This window comes from Solanum pennellii, chromosome 10, assembly GCF_001406875.1.
Source record: "Solanum pennellii chromosome 10, SPENNV200".
Lineage (NCBI taxonomy): Eukaryota > Viridiplantae > Streptophyta > Magnoliopsida > Solanales > Solanaceae > Solanum > Solanum pennellii.
The window spans coordinates 81,873,244-81,895,365 of NC_028646.1; the positions used below are offsets into that span (position 1 = coordinate 81,873,244).

The following is a 22,122-nucleotide window of genomic DNA, read 5'->3' on the forward strand; positions in this document are numbered from 1 at the left end:
GGTACAGTCATTCTTCTTGTCTATGTAGATGATATCATTATTACAGGCTCTACTGCAACTCTCATTCAGGATGTCACTCGAGCTATGCATACTATCTTCAAAATGAAGGACCTTGGACATTATTTTCTGGGAATGGAGGTTTCTCGGACAGGCAGCGGCTTGTTTCTTCATCAGTCAAAATATGCTCGAGATCTGTTGCAGAAAGCTGGACTGGAAAAATGCACCAGTCAACCAACACCGATGGCAGTCTCTTCGTCTACGAATGGAGCCGACACCCCCTTTGCCGATATCACCCACTTCCGCAGCCTCATTGGGGCTCTACAGTATCTGGCCATTACCCGTCCTGACATCCAGTTTGCTGTCAACCGAGTTGCTCAGCGCATGCATCAACCAAGTGAACATGATTACCATTGTCTAAAACGCATTCTCAGGTACATTTTTGGCACTCTTGGTCGTAGTTTACTCATTCGACCCGGGGACTTAGAGCTTCGGGGTTTCTTAGATTCAGATTGGGCGAATGATAAAAATGACAGAAAATCTACATCGGGATTTCTCGTTTTTTTGGGGCCGAACCTGATCTCCTGGTGTACAAAAAAACAACCCAAGGCCTCTCGGTCCTCGACTGAAGCTGAATACCGCGCCCTTGCTCTTCTTGCTGCTGAGACCATGTGGGTCACATATATTCTTCGCGAACTCCGCGCTACTCACGCTGTTCCTACTCTCTATTGTGACAACAAATCAACCATCTGTGTGGCCAAGAATTCTGTTCTACACACCAGAATGAAGCATGTTGATACCGATTGTCTCTTTGTTCGCGATGAAGTTCAGGCCGGCACCATGACTGTGCAGTATGTACCCACTGAAGAACAATCGGCTGATATTCTCACCAAGCCTCTCCCGAGCGGACAGCACGATTACCTCAGTTCCAAGCTTCCGTTCGCTTCCGCTCAGCTCAGCTTGAGGGGGGATAATAACAGATAGTATTAAATAAATAGTATTAAATAATATTAGTATTTACTGTGTACGAATCCTAGTCCTATTAGGATTAGTACTCCTTAATCCTAGTCCTATTAGGATTAGTACTCCTTCCTATATCTCCTATATATATCTCCCATGTATTCCCTTATTAGGTTAACACTTCAATACAATCAATATTCCTTCAATATTATTGATAGTTCAAAATATTTAAAAGATTTGTGAAAGACTTACTATTAAAAATTAACTTATTTAAATTTTAAAATTTAAAATATACCACATAAAATAAGATCAGATCGAGGAAATATAGTACTATTTTCTCACAAATAAAGTAACTTCTAGATGATGTGATTAATAAAAGTACTCATGACCAAATAATACATTTTCTCATTTGAAATTTAAAAGAATGTTACTATCATAAAATGAGCTGTCCTGATAATCACTTTGAAACTCTCCTGTTTCCGTGTTTTGTCAAAGTTTATAATAAGTTAAAAATATATTTTCTGAAAAAAGGACGATAGATGATAATGAAAAAAGATGTAATATTTAGAGGTGAAATAAATGATAATCAGAAAGAGTGTCACATTTAAAGAGGTGGAATGGATGAGCAAAAGCTGTCATACCATGAAGTGGGGAATAACCCTCATTTCATGTAAGATAATTAAATACATAATAATTAAAATTATTTATTTTAAAGAATCGAGATGTTAAAGACATTTTTTTTTTAAATGAAATGTTTTTGACTAACAGTAGGAGTTTTCTCTTAGAAGCTAAGGAAATAATTAAATATTAAGCAGAAGCACTTTTGAAAACTTGATCAACCATAAATTTGTTTCCTAATATTAGCCAAAATAAAAAAAAGATTTCATGTAATCTCACAAATAGGGTATATAGAGGATGATGTATACGTAACTTTATTCTTATATTGTGAAGATAGAGATAATATTTCTTGTAAGTAGTGGGATAGTCGAGGTGTCAAATGAGCATATCGAATTGAAATTGAGTAAGTCGGAATAAAATAAAAGGTTGGGCTAAAATCGATCAAAAACTACTTAATTAATTTAAAACGGATTGGATCACAACTCACCCAGTTAAACTCAATTCTTTTGAATAGTCCACCTGATCTTGACCCGAGAAACAAAACCAAGTCTCAACCCGCCATTCAAGATATGAGACTCGACACTCGATCCAAATTCTAGGAACTGAGCCTCGACCCAACATTGACTTACAGCACGTCCTTGTATAACGCTCAAGGCTCTCGGCTGAATAGCAAGAGCAACTTTTAATTTATTATGAGCCTAAATCATGAATTCAATAAATTCTTGCCAATAACTATGTTCGCTAAATAGAAACATTAAACTAAAAGCCCAAATAAAATGAACACCTAGAAAAAAAAGGCTCGAACGCGAGACCTATTCTTAATTGTGGACGTGAGTCCAAATAGAGCAGAATGGGATCAACTGATTCATATTATCCAGGTAATTTCAAATTAAACTGTAGTTGATTTATTGTTATTTTAATTAATAGTCAATTTTAGTAACTTTAAAATTGATTGATTGAACATATATTCTAGTCTTTAATTTTGTCAGTCTTCTTGAATTGTCAAACGTCATTTAATATGTTTAAATTCTGCAGTGTTTGTACTAGCTAGAAACAATTTAACAACCAAAATCCAGTCCATATAGGACAATATAATATTATTTTCTTACTTTAATATTGTTAAAAAATATTATTAATGATATGCACAAAAATTTTCAAGGAAAATCATGTGCACATCGTCCAAAATCATATTTTAAATATTTTTGAATTATGTTAGCACATTGACTAATATCATACTCAATAATTTAATGAAATAAGTAAGACTCAACGTAATGCCCTTTTTAGTGATTTTAAATACTAGACTGATGTGGTTTTAATACACAATTAATTTTTAAATTAGTTCCTAATAATTTCATTATGTAAAACTTAGTTTAAGGAGGAGATTATATGAGAATAAAGTCTTATACCAACAACTGAAAAAAAAAAGCTATCAGATTGAAAAAAAAATTTGTATATTAGAGTTGGCAAAGAAAATAGAAGCTATTTAGTAGAAAAAATTATATAATGAAGTTGGAAGAAAAAATAGAAGCTATTAAGTTAAAAAAACAAATAAAAAAATTTGAAAAACTATATATGCTTAATCTAAAGCGGATTAATTTGAATATATTGGAGTTGAATATTATTGATCAACACATTTATTAAAGTGTAATAGTCAAAAAATTCTTCTTCCATAAGTTAGAAATTGTTTTACATAAACTATTTCTTGAAAAAACACTAATAAATTATTTTGTTTTATTAAATAAGTAAATTTTACTGATAATAACTAAACATGCAGTATATATATGTATACATATTATCAGTCGCTATTTCTTTAATAATAATACGAAGTAAATGTTAATTAATTTGCTATAGAAAGTAAAGTTTTATATATAGGTACCATAATCCCATACCTAAATTCATCTTTACGTAGGACAAAATATTCACCCTAAAAAATCGTGTGTACACTATTTGCTATCAAGTATCAAAAATTTATTACTAGCCAAAACAATAATTATGGTAGATCTAGAAATCTGATTAAAATTCATGTGAATTCAATATTTTTTATTAAAATTTTCTTCGAGCGATCAACTGCATACAGATTTTACCTTATATATATGTATTCTCTATTTCTCGTCTAACTCATTTTGTATTACTATTAACTAGGAAATTTTAAATTTTCAAAAATGTTTCACACTATATAATTTATATTTGCCTCTATATTTTTTCCCCTCACTTTGTTCAAATAGCATAATTAGATGTGACATGATTATTGAATGAAAATAATTCTAGAAGGTGAATTAATGGTACAATATTGTGGCTGTGTGGACTTTGTCGTATCATGAAAAACGAATGGCAAAGTGGCCATCAAGAAGTAGCTCGATCCACATTATAATTATTTAGACTTTTAATTTGCTATTGTGTTCATCGACTTATTAACTAAGTGGACCTGGTAAAACGTTCCAGAAAATGGCAATTCATGTTTACTCCCTCCGTCCCATTTTAGGTGCGACAATTCAGAATACGAAAATTATATTACGTATTTTTTTGCATAAATACAAATAGTGAAATTTCAAGTCTTTCGTGATAAAATTTACACTTAAAATAGTATAGAAGTACTATTAACTATAAGTTAATTTTAACATATTATTCGTTTTGGATCACGTGTGTCTCATTTTTTTTTCAAAAGTCTCATACTATAATCAATCTATTTTTTATTTTATTAAATAGAGATAATTTAATAAAGAATACTTTATAAATTATTATTTTATTGGAATGGAAATAGCCAAATCGGCAAATAGTATAAGAAGGAAATAGTGAGATTAAAAGAATACTGATTTTCTTAATGAATGTGAAAAGAGCTGAAACGATAGATAAATTTATAATCTCACGGCCTTAATTACTTTTAAGGCCATCTAACATAGCAACATCGATCCTAGTGGCTTGATTGCAATGTATAAAAAAGGAAGAAATTTAATTATGTTGAGTTATGATTCGTTATTTAACTCAATTTAACTCAATCCATGTTTGAAGATTATAAAGAGGGAGAAGTTCTTCTCTAATATTTCTCACTTCTTCCTTTTATGTTCACCTTGATACACTATAGTGCGAAAATTCTTTTTCTCGCGATGATTATGAGACTTTAACTAATAAAATCCTCCAACTAATCGAACAAAATACCTACAATTTGGATGTTCCAAAGATATGTATGGCTCGATCATCTAATTTTTTATTATTTAAAATAAGTACGAAATTCTCACTTCGAACCAAATGTGAGAATCAAGTTTTGTAGGACGTAAAATGGAGTTGGGATGGCAAAGAATTTTCGCACTATTGTGTATCAATTTTGTTACATCGATGCAATGATGGATCAAAAGTACAACGAAGGACATAAATAATTCTTTTTGTACAGTAAGACGATATTTTTCTAAGAAAAACATATATTCCCTAACTGATAACTTCAAACATCTAGCGCTACATTTAGGTATCAATATATGGTCGAGGTTAAACCATTTTTGCCTCACTTTAGCCATTTTGCTTAAACTTCAATTTTGTTAAATCTAACTTTAGAAACCACATGTCTAAATTTGATATATGCACAAAATTATTTTTAAAAGATATATACCACAAATTTCTTATCTTAGATTCACTAGAAAGGGGACAAAAAAACAATTTACAACAGAGTTTTGGCTTTGGTCTCTCAGAAATCAGGTTTCCATTCATTTTTATCAGTTTATCATGTGGATCTTTCATGACCATCAGTTGGATTTTGTCACCATCCTCCAATAACGAAGGACGTATCAATCATTGAAGTTAATTACAGGTTCAACAGAATTCAATAGTTTTGCCTCACTCCGTGCATTTGTATTCTTCTTGTGACTGACAAGTATATATCATCCTCAAAGAATACAATGCTAACCACACAGTAGATAAAGCTGAAAATGCTTAAGTCTGCTCTTACATCACTTTACAATGTATAAATTAAGCAATGTAGAAACTATAGTGTAACAACTTGAAACATAAACAAAAATATTCGATTAATAATGGGTATTCTTCCCACAGTGCAGCCGCATTTTGTGTTGTTTCCTTTCATGGCACAAGGGCATATGATACCTATGATGGACATTGCACGACTATTGGCACAACGCGGAGTTATAATCACAATCCTTACTACACATTTGAACGCCAACAGATTCAAGAACGTCATTGATCGTGCAATAGAAACAGGACTAAAGATTCAGGTGGTTCATCTCTACTTTCCAAGCTTAGAGGCTGGACTACCTGAAGGGTGTGAAAATTTCGACATGCTTCCATCGATGGAACTTGGGGTGAAGTTCTTCGATGCTACGACAAGACTTCAACCCCAAGTGGAAGAAATATTGCAAGAAATGAAACCTTCGCCGAGTGTTGTAATATCTGACATGTGTTTCCCATGGACAAATAATGTTGCACACAAATTTAACATCCCTAGGATTGTTTTCCATGGGATGTGTAGCTTCTCTTTGTTGTGCTTACACAATTTGAGAAATTGGGAGGATTTCGAAAAGATTGAGTCTGATACTGACTACTTTCAAGTGCCTGGAATATTCGACAAGATTGAACTAAACAAAGCTCAGCTTGCGAATATTCTAATAAAAGATGGAGATATGAAGAAAATTATGGATCAAATACAGAGAGCGGAGGATGAAGCTTATGGGATAGTGGTGAATAGCTTTGACGATTTGGAAAAAGAATACGTCGAGGGTTTAATGAATGTGAAAAAAAAGAAAATTTGGACCATTGGCCCTGTTTCACTCTGTAACAAAGAAAAACAGGACAAAGCTGAAAGAGGTAACAAGGCTGCAATTGATGAACACAGGTGCCTAAAGTGGCTTGATTCATGGGAACAAGACTCTGTACTCTTTGTATGTCTCGGGAGCCTATCGCGTCTTCCCACGTCTCAGATGGTTGAGCTAGGGCTGGGGTTAGAATCGTCTAAACGACCTTTCATTTGGGTCGTTAGACACATGTCAGATGAGTTCAAGAAATGGCTAGTTGAAGAAGATTTTGAGGAAAGAGTTAAAGGGCAAGGACTTTTAATCCACGGTTGGGCGCCACAAGTACTTATCTTGTCACATCCTTCGGTAGGTGCGTTCTTGACTCACTGTGGATGGAATTCGAGCCTGGAAGGTATAACCGCTGGCGTGGCCATGATCACTTGGCCAATATTTGCTGAGCAGTTCATTAATGAGAGACTAATAGTGAATGTACTCGCGACAGGAGTGAGGGCCGGCATGGAGAATCCAGTGATATTTGGAGAAGAAGAAAAATTGGGAACACAAGTAAGCAAAGATGATATTAAGAAGGTGATTGAACACGTAATGGGTGATGAAATGAGAAGAAAAAGAGCAAAAGAATTAGGAGAAAAGGCAAAGAGGGCTATGGGGGAAGGGGGTTCCTCTTACCTCAACTTGACACAATTGATTCAAGATGTTACAGAGCAAGCAAATCTTTTAAAATGTTGATTGAAGAGGTAATTATGTGTTCATTATAGTTCAAATCAAGTCTTATAGTAATTGTAAAAGTTCAATTACTATAATAAGACACAGATAATTTTATTCATATTGTTATGGTGAGTAAAAGATCTTATGTCTTACAATATATCTTATATGCTACATCAGCAGAAAATTCTGCGTGAATAACACGTTTATGTGTATGGCATGAGAGGGGTATTTAAGTTCAATTAGTCAAGTAGAGAGGTGTTTTCAAAAGTGCCGTAATTGAGGGATTAGATTAATAATTCGCATTTAGTTTAAAATAATATCTGATCTTTGGGGCACTAACAATTTCTTGTGTTTGTAATATTGGTGTACTTTTAGTTCTCTCCCACACTTTTATCTATTTCATTAATTTAATATTGATTTTGTCCAAACTTTTATGTATGGAATGCTCAATTGTCTTTTTTATATATTTAGATGAAATAATAACTTATAGAACAACTTGTTCTGTTCAATAGAATATATTATTACAACTAAATTTAAAACCTACATTAGCTTGTTGGACTATATCAATTCATTGTTGACATATGATGTCTCAATAGTACAAAAAAAACTTTTCTTACAATGTCATATGTCAATAATAAATTGATATAGTTCAACGATCAAAGATAGGTTCTTAGTTGAGCTACAATAATAGTTTTACTAAACAAAACAAGGTTTTCTTTTTCTCACCTTCACTTATATAGAATTAGTATTTCTTCTAAATATATTAAAAAACGATTGAACATTCTATACATAAAATCAAAGTTAAAAAATGATGCCTAATAATCTTGGTAGGAGCTTCATGAGATAAAGAAGTCGAATTTATATAGATAGAATAGAAGGAATATCAAAAGAAATCTTAAAGTTTTAGTTTAAATATTTGGAGGTTATGAATGAGAGTTATGAATATTAAGAGTATAAAAGTTGAATAAGTAATTAACAAATAATAATAAATAAATGAAGAATATGAAAAAGAAAATTAAGATTAGCAAACCATGTAGAAAGAACAACTAAAGTTCTTTTCACGTAATTAAGCGTTAATGAATTTAAATTTGTGAAGATGGATAGTATCAATGTGTGTTTCCGTTTTGCAGATTTGTACCTTTTAAATCATTAAATTTTGTTATTTATCATTAAGGATAATACTTTATCCGCATAAATTATATTATTTATGAGAGGGGTTAAGGAAAAGATTATGAGAGGAAAAATATAGCAATTTAGGTAGAGACCATATTTTAAAAATAAATAAATTATTATATACATATAGATTATAGATGATAAATATTAATTAATTAGATATTTAATTAGAAATTAATCTTAACAAGTCTAAAAGTCATTAACATTTTAATTAAATTTATACAATCAAATATTTAAATATTTTATAACAATTTAATTTATAAAAGGGGTAAAATCGTAATTCAATTTTTAATTTTTTAGTAATATATGACAAATAAGGCTATCAATGTAGTAAGACTTTATGTGCAAATTTTCATGATTCACATTGTACTTTGAATTTAAAGGCTGCTAATCTTATTATGTTTGATCATCTAATAGCTTATCCAAATCATGGGTTTTTATTTGATCTTATTTGTGAGTTTTCTTCATGTGTCTTTTCTTGGTACATATAAAACATACATCGAATATCTAGATAGCCTTTTAAATTTGGCATAATTCGTAAGATTGTCACTTAAAGTTAGTTAATGATCAAACACACACTTTAACTTTGATAGAAGTATATCTATTAAACATACACATAGGGGACTTTCCAACACGATTCAAATTTAGTCAGACTTCAATATTGATATCAAATATTGAGTGAGAATAAAAAATTAAGACACACTTACTTATGATGTATTGCATAAACCAATTATTGAATGACACGATATAATTTCAAACAATTTTATCAATTAGTCAAAGATATATACGAAATCATCATTATTGTATTCAATCGTAATACAATAATAACTTGATTGAGATTTTGTTTTGATGAGTCCATGGATTATGTTTGGAATAGACAAAACAAAAATTACGAGGCAAATATATAAGGGAACTTTGGTCATGATTTGGCCGTGTTTTGTTAGGAATAGTACAAGGAAATGGAAAAGACACATAAGTTTTTTTTTTTTAAAAAAAATATCTTAATTTTACTTACCATAACAATATTAAAAAATTATTTTTGTCATATTAAAGTAATTGAACATTATATACAATACGAAAAAGAGTTTTAAAATACTTTTAAACATTGAATGATAATGCATTAGTATTTTTTGATTAAAAAAATATCTTTATTGTTACTTAATGGATTAAAAGTTATACTCTTTTGCAAATAAATATATTGTTTTTGTAGTCTTTTTCTAATCATGATTTTTTTAAAAATTAGAAAAATTCTTGTCTGCTTCAAGGAAAAGATTAAGAAATAAAAATATTTTCTATTTTATTAAGTTTTTTATAATCATTATGTAAATAAAAATCAATAATGTGTTACTAATCTTATATATATATATATATATATATATTATCCTAGTTTAATTGTTAAAATGTGATTAAGAATAAATTTTGTTTTAAATTATTTATTAATTAAAGTGATTTGAAAAGAAAAGAAGCAAGAATTGAGTTCTTTAATAGTGACATTTTTTAATTAGGAATAGAATATGTTTTTTTAATAAAATACTACTATATTTATTAAGAAAAATGACATTTAGAATCAAACCATTGATAATATAAACATTTTAAAACCAAACAATTAATAACAGGAGGATTACCTAACACCATTTTTATTTAATTTCACATAATTTAAAAAATACTTTTTTTAACTCTTTCCGTGTACAATATAATTATAAGACCATAAAATTAAATGTTACTCCTATATTAAAGTAACTGAACTTTACTCAAATATAACATTATTGTTCATGATTTGAACTATATGGCATAATTCATTAATTTCACCAATCCTACATAGGTTTTAAAATTTTTGCTTGCTCTGTCACATCTTGAATCAATTGTGTCAAGTTGAAATGAGATGAACCCTCTTCCTCCATAGCCCTCTTTGCCTTTTCTCCTAATTCTTTTGCTCTTTTTCTTCTCATTTCTTCACCCATCACTTGTTCAATCACCTTCTTAATGTCATCTCTGCTTACTTGTGTTCCCAATTTTTCTTCTTCTCCAAACATCACTTGCCTCTCTATGCCTGACCTCACTCCTGTCTTGAGTACATCCACTATTAACCTCTCATTACAAAACTGCTCAGCAAACATTGGCCAAGTGATCATCGCCACGCCAGCAGTTATACCTTCCAGGCTCGAATTCCATCCACAGTGAGTCAAGAACGCACCTATTGAAGGATGTGACAAGATTAGTACTTGTGGCGCCCAACCGCGGATCAATAGTCCTTGCCCTTTAACTCTTTCCTCAAAATCTTCTTCAACTAGCCAATTCTTGAACTCATCTGACATGTGTCTAACAACCCAAATAAAGGGTCGTCTCGATGATTCTAACCCAAGCCCTAGCTCAACCATCTGAGACGTGGAAAGGCGCGATAGGCTTCCAAGACACACAAAGAGTACAGAGTTTTGTTCCCGTGAATCAAGCCAGTTTAGACACTTGTGTTCATCTATTGAAGCTTTGTTCCCTCTTTCAGCTTTGTCCTGCTTTTCTTTGTTACAGAGTGAAACAGGGCCAATGGTCCAAATTTTCCTGTTTTTCACATTCATTAAACCCTCGATGTATTCTTTTTCCAAATCCTCAAAGCTATTCACCACCATTCCATAAGCTTCCTCCTCCGCTTTCTTCATTTGATCAGAGATAACTCGCCACTCTTCATTTCTCGGCCTGGCAGCATTTCCAAGCTGATTTTTGGTTAGTTCAATCTTGTCGAATAATCCAGGCACCTGAAAATACTCTGTATCAGACTCGATCTTTTCTAACCCTTCCCAATCTTTCAAATTATGTAAACATAACAAAGAAAAGCAACCCATTCCATGGAAAACAATTCTAGGAATGTTAAACTTTTGTGCAACATTAGTTGTCCATGGGAAACACATATCAGATATTATACAACTTGGTGAAGGTTTCATTTCTTGCAACATTTCTTCCACTTGGGGCTGAAGTCTTTTCGTAGCATCGAAGAATTTCAGCCCCAAATCCATAGATGGAAGCATGTCGAAATTTTCACATCCTTCAGGTAGTCCAGCCTCTAAGCTTGGAAAGTAGAGATGAACCACCTGAATCTTTAGTCCTGATTCTATAGCGCGATCAATGACTTTCTTGAATCTATTCGCGTTCAAATGTGTAGTAACGATTGTGATAATAACTTCGCGTTGTGCTAGTAATCGCGCAATATCAATCATAGGGATCGTATGACCTTGTGCCATGAAAGGAAACAACACAAAATGTGGCTCTATAGTAAGAACACCCATTGTTAAATCAAAAAAAAAATGAGAGAATATTTTTTTTTTGTTATATTACACTATGGTTTCATCAATTTATTGTTTAATTTATAGAGTATATTGTGAAGTGATGATGTAAGAGCAGACATAAGCATTTTCAGCTTCATCTTAATGGTGATAATGTATGATTGTTATTGTGAAATTGAATATGAGAGGATGATATTTACTAGACAAAATGACTTCTAATTTTGTAACAAGCCAGCTTATTACAGATATTGCTCTATTTTTGTTTAAATTTTTCTTGGAATAAACACCCAAGATAAGATTAAATATTACTCTATACAAGATACATCCAGTTCACAAGAATACAAAACGTCCCATTCTTATAACAAACACATTTCACTGGATTCAGAATTTTAATTAGTTTAAAAATTTTGAATTTAAAATAAGATTATGACATATTTAATAGATAAACATGATCCTTAATTTGATTTCAATGAATAACTATGTATTCTAACTTTGAATGTGTACATGTAGACATTTAAACTTGTACAAAATAAGTGTGTGCGTACATGTGAACACTTAAACTTCTTTAACACCCCACCTCACGCGCAGTTCTTAGTATCTGATGCGTGTGCAATTTTGATTTTGAGGAGCCCAACATCGGGTGAGACGGGCAATCCACCCATCTCATTTTCTAACCACCGATTTGGGACTTTTGTCATTCTTTAACACCCACCTCAATCGGGTGAGACGGGATCTTAAATCTAGCTCACACCCCAAAAGTTAGCTCAAATGGAGAAGGATTGTCCAAGTCTTACAAGGAGTCCACCCATTCATTAACCATCAATGTGGGACTTTTGTCATTCTTTAACAACTATCTTACCTGACATAATACATGTAGGACGTCACGTAGGACACAAAATTTTCATGTATGGTGTCATTTAGTACGAATGTGTCTATTTGTTTAACTTTATATAAGATTAAGTGCTTACTTGTACACACCCAAAATTAAAAATTATAATTATCAATTGACGTTAAATTTAGGATCATGTTTAGTATTTATACCTAAAATTATTAAATTGTGCTTAACACGTAACTTTTAGTTATTGATCTGTCCCTCGTTTTTGGAGGATGATGATAAAATCAGACTGATGGTCATGAAAGTTCCACATGATAGGAATGAATGAGAAATCTGATTTCTGAGAGTTCAAAGCCAAACTCTCTTAAATGTTTTTTTGTCCACTTCTTATACCTCCTGCCTAAATTAAGAAATTTATTCGATTTAAAATTATGATATAAATTATAATATAAAATTTTATGATTAAACGCAAGCTTACGCGAAGTCTAAAAAATTAGTCTTCTATGTTATATGAAGTTAAAAATATATATTTCACTTTGAAATCATAAAATACGACCAAATTAATATTTGGTTTGGAGTAAAAAAATGATTGACGTGGCAAAAGGGGGTCATTTTCATTGCTAAATTGATGATGTAAGGGCAAACATAAGCATATTAAAAAAAAAAGAAACATTTTATGTCATACGACATATTATAGGATTTTAAGATTTTGGATATTTTGAAAGTATTGAAATAAAAAATATAAAAAAGAAAATATGAATAATGAGATTCAAACCCAATTCAATAATATTAAAAGAACCTAAGTATTCATTCAAGAACGAATGGATCAATCAAATCAGTTATTCAGATATTCTATGTTAACTTTATATAAACATCTTTTAATTTATAGATAAATATATAATTATAAAAATTAGTGAATGCTTAAACATCCGGTGGACTTTATGTAGGTCCACCCCTGCATGGATGATGTTGAATGATAGTTCGAGGTTTAAAAATGAAATTCTAGTTAGATATCTTTCAAACTTTTTTAGATGCAAGTATTATTTTAACTTTATAGCAAGTTATGGTTAAATCAACTTTATTACATGGACGGAATGTTGGTTGATTAAAAGTCTCATATTAAAAAAATGAAGGCGGTGAAAATAAGAATATAGAGATGGACGTACGAGTTTACTATGATAAATATAATTTAAAATGATGAAATTGGAGAAAAATTAGGGAATAGAGTGATTTTATTTCTCTTGAAGCACAAATGAACTAATTTAATGTCTGTTTGAATAGATTTTTAGCTTTTCATTTATAATTTATTTGTTATTTTAGTTTAAAATTAAGTATTTGTAAATATTTTAGAAGTGTTTAGAAACTTTTGATTTAAAAATACTTAAAATAAATTAATTTAAACAGGCTCTTAACTTCTTATTTATAGAAGTAAAGAAATTGCGAGCCTTTTCAAGTATCATACATATACTCTTATGGTATCATTGACTAGTGAGTAATTTTTGAACAAGAAATCATAATAATATCAATACAGTGTGGTATATATATATATATATAAACACACGCACATATATAGTATCATTAAAGCAAAACTATCAGTCTTAATTAGTATTGTTTACGGTTTGAATGAAACTGATCCATACCGAAAAACTGAAGCAAACTAATTAAATAAAACAATTTTATTTTGCTTTGATTTTATACTTTTAAAAATCGATAGTATTTGCATTGGTCATAATTTTGTTAGAAAAAATCAAAGACATAATTTTATTGTTATACATAGATAATATGTTATGTTTATAAACATTTTTAAATATCCAATATCCGTTTTTATCAAAATTTGTTTATATTTACTTACGAAAGCAAAAATGTCTAAAGTGAGAACATTTATCTTATTGACTTCATGTATACGAGTGTCTATGACATTCTTTGTGGGATTGAAAGTGTCATAGTAGCTTCATACTAGGCCAAAATAATAAATTTTGAAGCGTTATTCGTAGTAAATTCAGTAATCGAAAGACATGTAATGTGAGTCATTCTAACTATTCTTAGTTTGAATGGATTGCTGCCACTTTTTTGACGCTTTGAATGAATTATTTTTTTTAATTTTTTTTATGCTTAATAACCAAATAAACGAATCAAAATCGGTGACAACCAAACCGATAAATATATATTATATTTGGTTTGGTTTTACTTTGATAATATTAAAATCGATTAAATTGATTTGATTTTAATATTTACCGACAACTGATTCGTGAACAACCCTAGCCTTAATGATACCAATACAATATCTAATATTCATTTGGTATCAATTAAGCGAAGATTATTAGACTTAATGAATGGGGGTATGAACTGTAATTATTTATGAGATAATGAGTATTTCGAAAATTAGTTTGGGTTTAAATATGAACTTATAATTTGATTTAATTGTAGCAAACGATTGTCATTCGACTCTTTCCCTAGGTTTCTCGCTCGTCAGTCTCTCCTTCGCCTCTCTCGCTTTATACAAAAACAAATGTATACAAATATTCAAATTTTATGCACAAACACATGAAATTGAATTTAGAGGTTGCCAACGATTTATATGTGCGGAAGTTGTCCTTTAATTATTTTGGGTTTTAGGAGTTTTTCCAAATATTTTTATGAAAATTGAACAAAAAGCCCAACTCCATTAACTTGTTGAGCCCAAAAATATACCTCTTTGTAGCCTCTCTGTTCCCAAATTTTGCCATGTCTCTGCAATTTCCTCCATTATCATCAGGGTTTAAGAGCTTCACCATCACCATGAACACCTTAAACCTTCTTCCTCTTTCTGCAAAATCAAACAATTTTCAGTACCAATTCATTCCTTCAGTGTTAACTCAGAAACCCCTCAATACTCTTTCCATCAAATCCCCATTTCCATTATCCATTAAACTCTCTAAAACGTCTAACTCTGAGCCCCTCAAATCTTTAATTCCACTCTCTTTTCTCAAACCCACATTGATTTCCACCATTACTGCCACTGCCCTTTTCTTTACAGGGTTTTATTTCAACCCTAAGCAAGCTATATGTTGTCCTGTTTCGCCGGTGCCAATCGTGGATACGAATGTGAAAGAAGAAGTATTAGAACAGGAGGAAACTGAAAATGTTGAAATATTGAGAAATTTGTTGGAAAATCGTGTTAAGAATAGAGAATTAGACGATGCTCTCAGCATTATAAACAAGTTGATTGAGCTGGAGCCTGATGAGATCGAATGGCATTTCTTGAAATCTCACTTGTATGTTCATAATGGGGAGATTCAATTAGCTAAATTGGGTTTTAGAGATGTTATATTGAAGGATCCTTATTACGTAGAGGCGTATCGCGGGCTGGTTGTGGCAGCATCGGAAGATGAGTCCGTGGAGGAAATGAAGAAAATTGAGAAACAGGTTGAGGATGGGATTAACATGTGTAAGAAGGAGGATAAAGAGAGTGAGTTGAGGGATTTGAAGCTTATTCTTGCACAAATATGGGTTATTGGAGGTAAATATGATGAAGCATTGAAGGTTTATCAAGAGTTAGTAGATGAAGAGCCAGGGGATTTTAGGCCTTACTTGTGTCAAGGCATGATATATACAGCATTGAAGAAGAACGACGAGGCTGAGAAGTATTTCGACAAGTATCGAGGACTGATACCTCAAGATCATACTAATGCTAGATTCGAGTTTATGATGGCGACTTGATTGCAACAAAGGTTTTTTTTTTACATGAGACGGAGGATGTGATCATCGGTTTTCCATGGAAGCTGAGAGTCTATGATTGAGGTAAGTCGAGTTGCTTTGTATTACTGTAGATTGATTGTATCGTGCTTATTTGATGCTTTTAGGTATATTTTTCGCTCGGGGTTGAGAATGTAGAGGCTTTTACATAGAATTGTAGCACTTAGGTTTAAATTCGGATGCCAAGATGAGTTTTTTATGTAACTTTGATGGAGCTCGAAGCTATTTAACTTCAGATCAGATGGTATTTTGAATGACATCCCTCTTTTCCTTTCCCAGCAGCTGAAGATGCATTTTTTAGATGAATTTACAGTGAAAATCAATCCATACTCAGTGGTTGTTCCACGAAAATGAAATGCAAGACACTTGCACGTTACGCGTCTTGCATTGGTGACATGATTGAATTTTGCTGGGTTTGGCATAGATGGATACAGTTAAAAATGTCGATAAGTTTAGCTACCCAGGAAACTTCACGGACCTTGAAAATGAGTGATCTTGAAGCTTTGATCCCTCGCTTGCCTCATAGGCAAAACTTCAAGGTTAAAAACCGAAACTTGAAGTTTTGCTTTTGGAAGCAAGCGTTGTGAAAATTCAAGACCATCCATCTCTAAAGACTTGTAAATTTCGTGCTAAAATAGGCCGCGAAACTTTTCCATGATTGAGAAATTCATAAGCACTAAAAAAGTGAAATCCATCAGGAAGATGATAAACCAATCCCAATCTAAAATTCCATTTCTCTAAAGTCTTACTAAGCCACAAAAAACAAAAAAGAAGAAGAGAAGATTTACATTAGTTGAATTGTTGTTGTAGTTGGAGTAACATTTTCTATCTTTTCATGAGATAACACCATCTGCTTGTCATTATTCTTCAACTCAGAATTACTCAAATTAACTTTGGCTGTAGGGACAGCAGATGCCAGTGTTGGTGTCCATAACTGTGCATTTTTCACCTTGGAAATGCTTGCAAGAACTCCTAATGGTGTCACATCCCCAGTTACTGTCACCTTCTTAGCAGCAAAATCTATGTTGAAAGATTTCACACCTGACTCATGCATGCCCAATCAAAAGTTATCAACGAGTTTAAGTTATATATATATGCATCGACAATATAAAAAATATTTACATGATTAAGTCATTTATAAGGTAATAAGAAGTGAATTTCTACGATAAGCACCAAGCAATAACATGAAAATAGTACAATTTTGGGTTAAATCTAACTTCAGCATGATCATAACTCATATATAACCAACAAGGATTATGGTGGAGTGGTAAGTACTTCCTTCTTTACCAATGATCTCGAGTTCGAGTTCCTAAGTCGTCTTTGCTAGGGAGCGTTTTACCCCTTAAGTGGACTTCCTGGCGCGAATCCAAATTTAGTTGGGTTCTAATTAATGTGGGTACCGGACACTAAATATCGGGTGAGAACCAAAAACAAAAACATGGTCATACATGCAATGAGCTTTACCTAAAGTCATGAGGACTCTTATAAACATTACATGCTAAGTAAGCCTCTAGCACAGTATGAATGAATTTTAATGTGTTATAACAGGTAACTTATCATTTTATGCATATAACTTAAAAATGGATAGTCTGGTACACGAAGCATTTTGTGTTCAGTAAGAGGGAAGGACCACATAAGAAACCTATCTTGATACAAACATAAGTATCAACTGATTCCACGGCTTGAACGCGTGACAAGTGATTGAGAAAATTTCAAAGAGGGAATTATGAATGGTCCCCCAAGAAGAAGAGAGAACCACCACACATACCTTGCATTCTAGAGATGTGTTTTCTCATCTTCTTTTCACATCCTCTGCAGTGAAGTGAAACTCTAAGAACAACCACCTGCAACAAAATATTCATTACTCTGTCATTTCATATATGGACCACTTTTTTTTTTCTACAACTAATATATCCTTCTACTTTATCATTATTCATATATTCTAACAAACAAAAGATGATTTTTTTTTAACCTGTAAAGTATCCCTTTTCTTCCCTATATTATAACAAGAACGTTTTTCCCTCTATCTTTCTAAAACACTTTATTAAATTAGAGTTGAAGTTTTGCTACTTCATAAATATCAGAACAAATCCTTTTCAATTACTCTCTCTTCTAATCCAATAACACTCCTTCGTTTTTAGTCTCAGACTCTTCAAAAATATCATAACTCTATGCATGTCAAATCCTTCAAAATTAACGCATACATAGGTACGTAAATATTTTTGGAGAGTAAAACTAACATTGGTTAGATCTAAAAGAATATATTTTTGATAACTCTTTTTAACTTAAAAACTTCGTATTTCCCTCTGATAACCATAGAAATTAATATAAAGTAGGTTGAGAATCATAACGTCACCTGTTTAAATCCTGTTACAAACAAAAACAATCCATAATTTCTTCTCATATATCCGAATTTTGTTGGATCATTACTAAAAAAATCAGTATCTATTTTCATAAACATTTTTCCAGTGAGCTGATTCCATTTATAACATAATAGTGAACAAACAGATTAGTTCAAGTTGGCTTGAATGCCGCGATTATTTAAAAAAAAAAAAGAGGAGAAGAAGAATTGAGGAACCTGATTAGCAGAAGCAGAAGGTGGAGGACAAGATTGATCTGTCTCTGTTTTCACATCTTCTGCTACAGAGCTACTACTAGTAGAATCAACCAATTTGAGAACAGGTTCAAAATCTGATAAAGCATCCAAAATATTCTTCTCACTCAAAAGATATCTAGATGAACCAGGTGGAGTTATAAATTCACCAGGCTTTTTACAACTCCAACTACTTGTCTTAAAAATATTCTCATTTCCTTCACTAACACTGCTCTTCCTTTTCTCATCATCCTTCTCTATCAGTAATTTTTTCGATCTCTTCGATTCTTTCGAAGTTGATTTTCTGCTCTTGCTATGTGGTTTTGGAGGAATTGGTGAACGAGCAGAGCAAGGTGCAGATATTGATTTAGGACCTGTTCTTCGTGAATCTCTTATTATTGGATTGTACCTGAAAAAAAAAACGAGAAAAATCAACTAATTTGCTTATTATTCACAACTCATAAAATATGAAACATTGTTTTAAAATTCAAAACTCATGAAAATGGAAATTCTGACGTATGTACCGATCAATTGTGCGGCTGCCGGAGATGCTTCCGCCGCCGAGTTGTATAACAGAGGAGGAGGAAGAAGAAGAGCCTAATTCTTCCATGCTAAGGCATATTGCTGTAGCAGCTTGGGATGCACAGAACATATCTTTCATTTTTTATTTTTTGGGTGAAGGAAAATAATGAGAATTTGAAAGCCAAATGGTTTATTTAGAGAATGTGCATAAAAAAACTTTATGTGAATTTATGATTGAAAAATATTTTTTAAGAGAAAAGGAGATAAGAAAAAGTGTTGAGTTGTTACATGGGAGATATTGATACTATTGTACTGTTTTATCTGTATTTAAGTTCACATGCTGTGCTAACTTATCATACAGCCTGGACATAAATTCTTTTCAACTTCTATATTTACTCGTCAAGAGTGAAAATAATGACATGAATAAATCTTTTCTTAAATAAAAATGATATAAACGAGTCAGACTTTTAATAAATAACATGAAGTTCGATGATATATTTGAGTTTTTCACTTGTTTAAACTCTTTTATAATATTGTTAAGTTTTCGTGAAGATAAAATAGAAAGAAAAAAAACACAACTAATCTTCCTGGGGAAGAACTATAAATTTAATTATATCAAAATTCTCATTAAAAGATTCTCAACAATGTACCTGTAAAGATTATGATATTAATTTTTTTAAAATAATATACAATATTTAGTGAAATTAATGATTATAGTGTTATTTAATAAGATAAAAGGTAGAAATGGTGACACTCGTGGACTGCATTTCCTGAAAGATTCAGTGACAGTTTTCCTAAGAGTGCGCTTCCGGCCTTCAGCCTCAATTTATTTTTAATAACTTTATAAATATTATTATTTTTAGGGGCTCGTTGTCTCCGTATGACCTATAAGTATGAGTTCGAACTGCATAATTAATAGTCGATTCTATCATCTCGGTAAGTTGTCTACCATGAGATGTGGGTTCGAGTCTTAGAATCCTAACATTTGCATCAGCATAAGTTGTTCATCGATTCATTCCCAGTTTAGCGTGAACGAAAAGGCTTTGTGCATCGAGCTACGTGTTAATTTCCATAGAGGAATACAAAATTGGTAAAAGTAAACCATTAAAAGATTATACTCTTTCGGCACCTATGTATCTTACACTCCTTTGTTTCAATAAATTCTTTTTAGCTCGTTAAAGAAGAATATTTATTTAATTATTTTTAAACTCTTAATTTCAGTTTTCTAAGCAACCTTTTTAAAACAACAAATTATTGATTGTATCTTTAATTTATGATTATAAAATTTAAAAATATTTATTATTTTTAAAATTTTTGTGTCAAGTTAAAATAGGATAATCTCGGAGCTGAAATTAGCAGAGTTTTGCACGAGAATGAGACAGTGCAACGGCTAAATAATCTGTGGACACCCAAATAAATAAAAATATTTCTACTTATAATGATACACAAAGTTCAGATTTCATGTGCAACTGTTCAATTTGTTTGTTACAAAATCACACAGTTTTTGTTTTATTCAATTTATGGGGTTTTAGCAAAATGCCAACTTCATTTACTGTCTTTCTTAAATTTTAAAAAAATAAAAATAGGAGAATGAATTTCTCGTCAATAAAGTAAAAGTCTAAAGGGAAAAGGACATTATATATCCCTTAATTTTGCTATTTGGAGTTGATATGTCTTCGTCATGAAAATGAATCATATATACTGTTACTGTAAGTTCAAATATATATAGGCCGGCCGTACTTGTGATGGTTCCCAAGGATCCAATATGACCACTTAGGTCTACGTTGCCACGATATTGTTCTATGGAAGCGGGCGGTTTAGAAGTTCGGCCCGGTTTTTTTGGTGTCGTAGGGGAGGGATTGACCTTTCTAACGCATATTCAGTCGTACCGGCATGGCCCCACTGATTTGTTTTCGATCGGAGCATCAAGCAGCGCAACCCGGTTCTACTTGACTAAACCCGTGCTCCTATTGAGGATATCTATTTTAAATTATCGACTAATTGAGCTAGAAATTGTACTCATGTTTAGCTTTTTAGTTGTATTAGTCTTGGGAAATTAAGATGAAAAATTGTGATTAATTAATGCTCAAGTTTTCACGTCATTTTAGTCTTTTTTTGGGACAATATTGCCCCTAATTAGTATTTTTGTTTTACTATAAAGTATTTGGTGTGTGAAAGACGTTGCAACTTTAATATGAGGGGTCTGAAGGTAGTTCAATTTTGTTGGGTCCTGCCTTGCGTAAATGTTTCTTTTTTACTTGGCTTATTATTTAGAATTTATTTTTATTTTTAAAAAAATTATGCAAATACAATTCTTGAAAAATTACAAATTGGATGATGTTAAACTCGGGTTTAATGTTTGCTCATATGTTGTTTTGTCCGTTATCTAAAGTTTACAACTAAAATATCGATAAGATGCAAAAAAAAAGTAAAAACAAAATCGTTTATTAAAAAGTTGTTCAGAAAAAAGAGAACTAATGAAAATTCATGGTCTTGCTCTTGCTTTGATAGTAAACATCCTCTATCTCCAATCTTAAGATTACGGGTTTGTTTAAGTCACCAAAGGTGCAAAAAGTTGCAAGAAAACTAAAAACATAATTGTTTACTAAAAAGTTTGTTCCAAAAAGAGACTACTCGTGAAAATTCTTGCTCTTGCTTAAATGGTAAACATTCTACATCTCCAATCTTAAAATTGCAGATTTAAGTCACCAAGGAAGCAAAAAAAGCGAGAACGGATGAGTAATGGAAAAATTGTAAAGAAAACTAAGGATACTTTTGTAAATGCCTATATGGTTTCACTTTTTGCAATCCATTGAATTAAGTAAGAATAAGTGAGAAAGGATAACACTTTTTTTTTGTAGAATAAGAATATAAGAACCATATTCATATTCTAAAGTAAAATATGCCTTTGGAATTTTCTTTTTTCATATCATGAATGAATGAAAGAGAGCTCCA

General features: G+C 31.6%; 4 protein-coding genes across 4 annotated transcripts; 2 read left to right on the top strand and 2 right to left on the bottom strand.

The window, feature by feature from the left end:
• Window positions 1–5,501: 5,501 nt before the first annotated feature.
• On the top strand, window positions 5,502–7,419 carry LOC107031915 (UDP-glycosyltransferase 73C4-like). The gene has a single exon (XM_015233422.2). It carries the CDS (start codon window positions 5,595–5,597, stop codon window positions 7,053–7,055), a length of 1,461 nt encoding a protein of 486 aa, XP_015088908.1. The 5' UTR covers window positions 5,502–5,594; the 3' UTR covers window positions 7,056–7,419.
• A 2,482-nt stretch (window positions 7,420–9,901) lies between these two features.
• LOC107031980 (UDP-glycosyltransferase 73C4) lies at window positions 9,902–11,598 on the bottom strand. The gene has a single exon (XM_015233513.2). The coding sequence runs from the start codon at window positions 11,483–11,485 to the stop codon at window positions 10,022–10,024; it is 1,464 nt and encodes a 487-aa protein (XP_015088999.1). The 5' UTR covers window positions 11,486–11,598; the 3' UTR covers window positions 9,902–10,021.
• A 3,378-nt stretch (window positions 11,599–14,976) lies between these two features.
• LOC107002505 (protein SLOW GREEN 1, chloroplastic) lies at window positions 14,977–16,333 on the top strand. The gene is given in 2 exon segments (XM_015200558.2): window positions 14,977–15,995; window positions 15,998–16,333. Coding segments are annotated over 2 exon segments (1,053 nt in total). The 5' UTR covers window positions 14,977–15,041; the 3' UTR covers window positions 16,097–16,333.
• A 389-nt stretch (window positions 16,334–16,722) lies between these two features.
• Window positions 16,723–19,511, bottom strand: LOC107002506 (protein SODIUM POTASSIUM ROOT DEFECTIVE 2). The gene is made up of 4 exons (XM_015200559.2): window positions 19,170–19,511; window positions 18,631–19,054; window positions 17,821–17,896; window positions 16,723–17,093 (listed from the first exon to the last, which is right to left on the bottom strand). Exons 1-4 carry the CDS (start codon window positions 19,304–19,306, stop codon window positions 16,837–16,839), a joined length of 894 nt encoding a protein of 297 aa, XP_015056045.1. The 5' UTR covers window positions 19,307–19,511; the 3' UTR covers window positions 16,723–16,836.
• Window positions 19,512–22,122: the final 2,611 nt, after the last annotated feature.

Coding starts and splice junctions, on each gene's coding strand:
- LOC107002506 (XM_015200559.2), bottom strand. CDS start 19,306: ATGAAAGATATGTTCTGTGCATCCCAAGCTGCTACAGCAATATGCCTT. Junction 19,055..19,169: donor GGCAGCCGCACAATTGATCG/GTACATACGTCA, acceptor TTTTTTTTTCAG/GTACAATCCAATAATAAGAG. Junction 17,897..18,630: donor CTTCTGCTTCTGCTAATCAG/GTTCCTCAATTC, acceptor ATTTTGTTGCAG/GTGGTTGTTCTTAGAGTTTC.
- LOC107031980 (XM_015233513.2), bottom strand. CDS start 11,485: ATGGGTGTTCTTACTATAGAGCCACATTTTGTGTTGTTTCCTTTCATG.
- LOC107031915 (XM_015233422.2), top strand. CDS start 5,595: ATGGGTATTCTTCCCACAGTGCAGCCGCATTTTGTGTTGTTTCCTTTC.